General features: G+C 47.6%; 1 protein-coding gene across 1 annotated transcript; it reads left to right on the top strand.

Annotated features, from left to right (window-relative positions):
- The first annotated feature begins 1,337 nt into the window (after positions 1–1,337).
- On the top strand, positions 1,338–7,744 carry LOC144070812 (uncharacterized). The gene is made up of 2 exons (XM_077595210.1): positions 1,338–5,880; positions 6,463–7,744. Exons 1-2 carry the CDS (start codon positions 1,338–1,340, stop codon positions 7,185–7,187), a joined length of 5,268 nt encoding a protein of 1,755 aa, XP_077451336.1. The 3' UTR covers positions 7,188–7,744.
- The last annotated feature ends 44 nt before the right edge of the window (positions 7,745–7,788 follow it).

Raw genomic sequence — 7,788 nt, forward strand, 5'->3', positions numbered from 1 at the left:
GTCTTGCTCTTTTCAATGTTTATCAAAGTATTATCCACTGCTTTCCTTGCCTCCGCCCAGCAACGATCTGTTTTAACCACCATCTTAGTGATGTCTAGTTTTTTTTTTTAGGGGGATTTCATCCTCCCAATAAAAAAAAAACTCTCCAGCCATTGGCCCAAAACGTGGAGAAGAAACGGCCAAAAGGAGCTCGTAAAATGTTGCCGTTGCTCCAGCTAATCCAGGATATGAATGTGTTTTTCCACTTGCGCTAGCTAGCTAGCATTGCGACACACTTGTTTTCATTCATTTTCACTTGTATAACTTATGATCTTACGCCGAAAATATGCGGGAGGTGATTGAAGATGCGCACTTTGCGAGAACGGATGAGCCTCGGTGGGGGTTTAACGCTTAAAGCCTGCATGGGGTCAACTTTTCAAATTTTTTTTTTTGTTTCCGAGGGCCGGTTGTCATGACGACGCCAGGCCGGAGAGGTTTCTCAGCTGTCTTTTTAGTCGTGGCGAAGGGAAACGTTTGGCCGCCAGTGTGGGAAGCGTGCGGGTTTAGGTGGAGAGTGAAGGGAAAGATGAACAGTGGACGAGATGAAATGGCAAATTGAATTTAAAGGTTGTTGGGGTGTAAATATGGCGAGTGGTTAGCACGCCGGCCTCACGGCTATGGGTTTCTGGGTTCAAATCCAGGTCGGTGCACCTGTGTGGAGTTTGCATGTTCTCCCAGGGCCTGTGTGGGTTTTCTCCAAGTACTCCGGTTTCCTCCCACATTCTAAAAGTGTGCATGCTAGGCTGATTGGACACTCTAAATTGCCCCTAGGTATGAATGGATGTCCTTTGTCTCATCGGGCCCTGCGATTGGCCGGCCACCAATTCAGGGTGTCCCCCGCTTTTGGGCCAAAGTCAGCTGGGATAGACTCCAGCACCCCCGCGAGCCTAGTGAGGATAAAGCAGTTAAAAAATGAGATGAGACATTTATAAAGCACGTTCATTCGTCCCTCCCACTCAAACCAGATTGGACACATACAGCCAGTAAGTCAACTATTTTATGCCAAAAAACAGACTGGTCCGGCCCACATGAGGTCCAGTTGTCACAACCCAAACAAGATCAGACCCCGCCCCCAGGGATTAACTGATTCTCCGCCCACTTGAAAGGAATTGGACGTCTATCTGCGTCCAAAGTGCTTAACACGGAGCACAATTGCGTGCCTCCATTTCGTCTCCAAAACTCCATCACACCCCCCCTCCTGACCTCATCTTCTCCCGCCCACCTGGCCGCCTCCTCCCTGACGGACCGAGGTGGTCCCGGGTATTAAACCCCACCCGCCTCTTCTCCTCTCACTCGAGATGAAATCGACAACACTCTGCACCTTCGCGACCTTCTTGGCCTCCGTCCGTCTCTCCCGGGGGGGATCGGGTCCATGCACCGCCACTCTGCGGGCCGGGGGCCCGTGCGGACCGGGCCGGTCCGGGTGCCCCTACCTCCTGACCCTCCCCCCCTTGACGCTGCACCTGCCGGAACCTTTCCGGGAGTTGGAAGGACTCCTGAAAGACTTGGAAACGCTGAAGGAGGACGTGGAGCGGCTGAGCAGGACGTGCCGGGACGGCGGGAGACGCCACCCGGAGAGCAGGTACGACGGGACGCCGGATTTACGGGTGGGGGGCGATCGGGAGAAGACCAAGTGTGGTGAAGAAGCGGGTCGTAAAGAGGAAGCGGCGGGAAAAGATGGAATGTTAGAGGAGCTAAACGGAGAGGTTCGAATGAAGGGAGGACCGGATCAAGTGGACGGGAAGAAAAAGGAGACACAAGTGAAGACGGATGGCGGGGGGCACGAGCAAGGCGAGATTTGGGTGGAGGGGGAAGGGGAAATGGGAAAGCAGGCTGGGGACAGCGGGCTCCCGGCGGACAAAAGCCGGCCAAGGAAAAAAGACCAGGGTGGGATGACGGATGGAGAAAGGGAGGAGAGGGAGCAGGACAACGTGCAGAGGGACAGTGATGGAGAATCAGCATCCGGGAGGGGAACACACAGGACAGACTTTGTTTCCATCAGTCCGTCCACTCCCGCCTCGACCACGTGGATCTCCGCTCGAGGACCGGAGTTTTTTTTCCACTTGGACCAAACCGAGAGCATCACCTCATCTCCCCCGTCGCCTCCCTTCTCCGATTTCGCTCCCCGTCACTCGCCAGTCGTCGATCCGACGAGGACCCAAACAGCTTGGACGGAATCAAACGCTCGGCAAGAACAAAACCCAGACGGTAAAACCGAGTCAAAAAAGGCCCAAGGCAAAAACACAACCGAGAACAAATTTAAATCTGAGGGGGAAACTAAAAGCTTTCCCGTTCGGGGAGAAACTGATCCCTTTCTCAAAAACCTAAAACCCAAACATAGTCAAGACAGTCATTCCCGCTGGGTAGCGACGGATCAACAAGCGAGACCTACGACTGACGTACAACCAGAATCTGAAAAAACTCCAACGTTGGATGAAAACTCTCAAGCTAAGAAAGAAGATATTCGTCATGTCCAAATAGGTCGAATGGAACCAGATCAAAAACCTGATCCCAGCCCAATGGATCCCTCCCTAAAACCTATAATTGATCAAGACAGTTCTAATAATTCCCAACGGTTGGCAACGGACCAACTAGCAAAAACAAGGTCTGACAAACAACTCGAATCAGAAGAAACGCCAATATTGAATAAAAACCTTAAACCAAAGGACAGATCTGTTCATCCTGTTAAACCCAGTCAAATTCTGCAAAATCCAAAGCCTGATAAGAGCTCAACTGAACCCTCCAAATCTGGTCAGGACACCACTAATCTGTCAGAGCAATTACCAACTGACCAACCAGCAAAAACCACGTCTAACCGACAACCAGAATCAGAAGAAACTCCAATCTTGAATAAAAACTCTAAACCCAAGGGAGGATCTGTTCACCTTGTTAAAACCAGTACAGCTGAACAAAATCAAAATCCTGCTCACCGCCCAACGGATCCCTCCCTCCAAAACCTAAAACCCAACGATGGTCAAGACAGGACGGGTCATTCAGAGAAGTTACCAACCGACCAACCGGCAACTCCAGTGTTAAGTAAAAACTCAAAACCTGGGAAAGAATCTGTTGAACCTGTTCAAAGCGTTACCATTGAGCAAAAGCCAACTGAACCCTCCATCAAAAACCTGCAACCAAAATATGCGCAAGACAGGAAAAGCCATTCACAGGGACTCACGTTTGATGAAAAAACTGAATCAAAAGAAACTCCCATGTTGAATAAAAACTTTAAACCAAAGACAGAACCAGCCCACCCTGTTAAAACCAGTAAAACTAGCCAAAACCAAAAACCTGATAAAGGCCCAACGGATCGCTCCATCCAAAACCAAAAACCCAAATATGGTCAAGACAGCAGTTCACAGTGGGAAACAACAGACAAAAAAACTGAATCAGAAGAAACTCCAAACTCTAAACTTAATAAAGAACCTGAAAAAGCTGCTAACACTGACCAAAACCAAAAACCTGAAAACATCTCAACTGATCTGGCTCCTAAATCTGATCAAGACAGGACTAAAATGTCACAGCGGTTACCAACGGACCAAGTCACGAGAACCACGTCTGACGAACAACCAGAACCAGAAGAAACTCCAATCTTCGATAAAACTACCACCCTTCATAAAGAAACTATTAATCCTGTTAAACCCAGTACATCTGACCCAAAGCAAATACCTGATCACAGCCCAACGGATCCCTCCCCCCAAAACCTAAACCCCAAGGATGATCAAGACAGGACAGGTCATTCAGAGAGGTTAACAACCGACCAACCGGGAGCTCCAGCGTTAAGTAAAAACTCACAACCTGGGAAAGAATCTGCTGAACCTGTTCAAAGCGTTACCATTGAGCAAAAGCCAACTGAACCCTCCATCAAAAATCTGCAACCAAAATATGCGCAAGACAGGAAAAGCCATTCACAGGGACTCACGTTTGATGAAAAAACTGAATCAAAAGAAACTCCCATGTTGAATAAAAACTTTAAAACAAAGACAGAACCAACCCATCCTGTTAAAACCAGTAAAACTAACCAAAACCAAAAATCTGATATCAGCCCAACGGATCGCTCCATCCAAAACCAAAAACCCAAATATGGTCAAGACAGCAATTCACAGTGGGAAACAACGGACAAAAAACCAGAATCAGAAGAAACTCCAAAGTCTAAACTTAAAAAAGAACCCGTTCATCCTGCAAAAACTGCTAACACTGACCAAAACCAAAAACCTGAAAACATCTCAACTGATCTGGCCCCTAAATCTGATCAAGGCAGGACTAAAATGTCACAGCGGTTACCAACGGACCAAGTCGCAAGAACCACGCCAGAACCAGAAGAAACTCCAATCTTCGATAAAACCACCACCCCTCATAAAGAAACTATTAATTCCGTTAGAGCCAGTACATCTGACCCAAAGCAAATACCTGATCAGAGCCCAACGGATCCCTTCCCCAAAAACCCAAAACCCAAACATGGTCAGATCAAGACCACTGAAAGACAAGAAGAACCCTTGACCGACAAACAACCAGAACCAAACTCTCAACCCAAGAAAGGATCTGTCCGCCCTGTTAAAACCAGTAAAGTTGAGCAAAACCAAAAACCCGATGACAGCCCAAGGGATCCCGCCCCCCAAAAGCTAAAACCCAAATATTTTCAACACAGAACAAATAATTCACAGAGGTCACAAACTGACCACCAAGCAAGACCCGCATCTGACAAACAATCCAGACCGGAAAAAAATCCAGCACTCAACAAAAACTCCAAACGTAAAAACGTACCTGTCCAAGCTATCATTAAATCCAGTAAATCGGAACAAAAGCAAAAACCTTCCAAAAACTCTCCAAAGGAAAAATCCGCTCCAACAAAATCTAAACAACATCCCCCAGCTGATCGGCAGACGAAATCTAAGCCACTTCAAAAAGCGACGGCATTACTTCACTCCAATTCTTCTGGGAACTCTGAGTCACCGAACACATTTCCAACTAATCCCAATCAACGGCTGAAATCCAGCCAGAGAATTCCAAAGATTAACGAAAAGTACAAAACTGCTCAGGTGCCCAAATTGAATCAGAAGCAGCCCGAGTCTGTGCGAGACCAAAACCCTGGAGCTAGCCCCAAGACCAAATCCAGCCCAGATCTTCCCCCCCAACTCGGTGAGGACTCTACCCAAAAATCCAACCCCAGGTCTGTCTTTGACCAGAAAGCGTCAATCAGACCAACACCAGAAGCTACAACTGAACCGGCTCAAATGAACGAGAAGACCACGACCCAGACCCAACAACCTCGCCATTTCAGTTGGACGACCACAAAACCTTTCAAGAATCCTCAACTTCTGTCGAATCCCAGTCCCGTTCCACAGCTGTCCGAGGACACAGATTTCCATCCCAGGGAGCTAAAACCCGTTCCTACAAAGACCACCAAGTACCTTCACGGTCTCCCATCAGTCCCAAGCCACAGGTTTCCATCTGATCCGAGGCCACAAACGGCGACCAATCACCCGCCCTCGACCCCGACGTCAGCAACACTTCGACTGCTCCGCACGGTCATTCCCAGAACCGATCCGGGTTCGGCCAAGACACATCGAAACTCGAAAACAGAAGCAGAACCTCATACTCTCAACATCATTTCTGACCTTGGACCAAAAAACACCGCCAACCCTGTGGCCATCCCGGTTCCCGAATCGTCCACGTCGAGTGCTCGCGAGTTGCGCGTAAAAATTAAGCAAGTGGCGGCAGCTTTCTTCAACGGGAGCCGAGTGGCCCCAATCGGAAAACCTCCGGCGGACCAAGATCTGCTAGAAGATAACAAGGGTGGAAGCAGGCCACCTGGTGGCTCACGGGCGTCGATCCCATCTGAGGGTAAGGTTCTTGACGGCTACTTCTTACACGGTATGGTTACGTTGTAAACATTGAACTTTAATCGCCATTTCGATCCGAACGGTCACGTTGCATACCTGTCAACTTATAAGTTTTTCCCGTTTTTTGATCAATTCAAATTGTGTACGCCGTATTACAACTTTTGGACGGGATTTTTTTAAGTACTTTTTTTGGAAAACCGATCTTGGTTTTACCCATTTCGGCTCTAATCCGGATCGTCTTGGTCACTGGTAGCAAACGAAAACGTCATCGCCGACTGCTAATATTTTCATGCTTTAAGCATGATATGCGCATTCCAGTTTTTCAATATATAAATATAGCGTGTCAGCAAGCAATGTACCCAGCTAGTTAAGCTGTCAGCGTCATGAAGGGACATCTAAAAAATCTTGATTTTAGTGCATACTGATCTTTGGAGAAAATTTTAGACTTTTAAGTGCGCCCTATGTGACTAAATATGTAAATACATTTTTATCGCTTAATAAGGGGAATTGCAATATTTAATAAGGGCAGCAATTGGCCGAGGTTGACAGCTATGAATTCATAGCTCCAACGAATATTCTGCAGGTGCAGTTTCCGAGGCGATGAGGGACTGCTCGGACCACCTTCTTAGAAGAGACTCGGTAAAGAGCGGCATCTACCAAGTGACTCCAGATCTCCACGCCGGAGGCGGTTTTCCGGTCTTGTGCGACATGGAAGTCCAGGGCGGGGGATGGACCCTCCTGCAACTCCGGCGGGACGGCGGCGTCAGCTTCAACCGCACCTGGGCCGAGTACCGCTCGGGTTTCGGAGAGCCCTCGACGGGAGGGGAGTTCTGGCTGGGCAACCAACGCATCCACCTCCTCACCCGGGACAGGGCCATGACGCTGCGGGTGGAACTGGAGGACTTTTCCGGGACGGCCGGGTACGCCGAGTACGAGGACTTCAGGGTGGCCAGCGAAAGGATGCGCTATCGGTTGACCTTGGGGGCTTACTCGGGCACAGCGGGGAACGCGCTCCGTTTCAGCCCCACCTATGACCACAACAACCGGGCCTTCACCACCCCGGACCGGGATAACGATCGCTACCCGTCCGGGAACTGCGGGGCGTACTACGGCTCGGGCTGGTGGTTCGACGCGTGCATGGCCGCCAACCTCAACGGGAAGTACTATCGAGGGAGGTACAAGGGGGTGCGGGATGGCATCTACTGGGGCGCCTGGCATAACATTTCCACTGAGTTGTACCCCACCAATGAAAGGGAGTCTTTTAAAACTGTCAGGATGATGATCAGGCCAAAAGGATTTTTCACATGAGCATAAGCTACCCAAAAATGATTGCAATATTGGGGGATCTGGTTATATTTATAGTGTATTTTTGTGTGTGTGTAAAATTGCCTTACTATTTATCAGGAGTGTCATTTCATAACAATCACTTAAACTGACAGTCATTATTATCTTAACACAATACGGTATTCACTATTTGGCGCAATGCTTCTCTCTAGTGGAACATTTTTATAATTTTACAGTGACTTGTATCCTGAAATGAACGGGGGTCCATGGTTTTTGGCAGGGTTAGAAATACAGAATAATCAAATGAAAAGTCTGGTGATGAGTGAGCACAAAGCAATGACCCTGTGTAATGTGATATTTGAGGTTGTACATAGTGTTTATAGAAGGCAAGATTTGATTTTTGTTGTCTTTGTTGATAATATAACATTTCCAAATAAAGTACAGTTTGTTGTATTTGATTGCTTTCTTATATTAGTGAAAGATTAAGATTAAAACAAAAAAAATGAATAACTATAGTTTGAGTCTTTGAAAATTAGTTTTACCCATGTATTTGTCAATAGTGAGATATTTATCACATTTGAAAATGGTTTGATTTAAAAAAAATAATGGCTATTGATTATTTGTT

The sequence above is a fragment of the Stigmatopora argus genome, chromosome 3 (assembly GCF_051989625.1).
Source record: "Stigmatopora argus isolate UIUO_Sarg chromosome 3, RoL_Sarg_1.0, whole genome shotgun sequence".
In the NCBI taxonomy this organism is placed as follows: Eukaryota; Metazoa; Chordata; class Actinopteri; order Syngnathiformes; family Syngnathidae; genus Stigmatopora; species Stigmatopora argus.

Bases quoted from the DNA above. Each gene is read 5' to 3' on its own strand.
- LOC144070812 (XM_077595210.1), top strand. From the start codon at position 1,338: ATGAAATCGACAACACTCTGCACCTTCGCGACCTTCTTGGCCTCCGTC. The intron at 5,881-6,462 runs GTAAGGTTCTTG...AATATTCTGCAG, and splicing joins GGCGTCGATCCCATCTGAGG to GTGCAGTTTCCGAGGCGATG.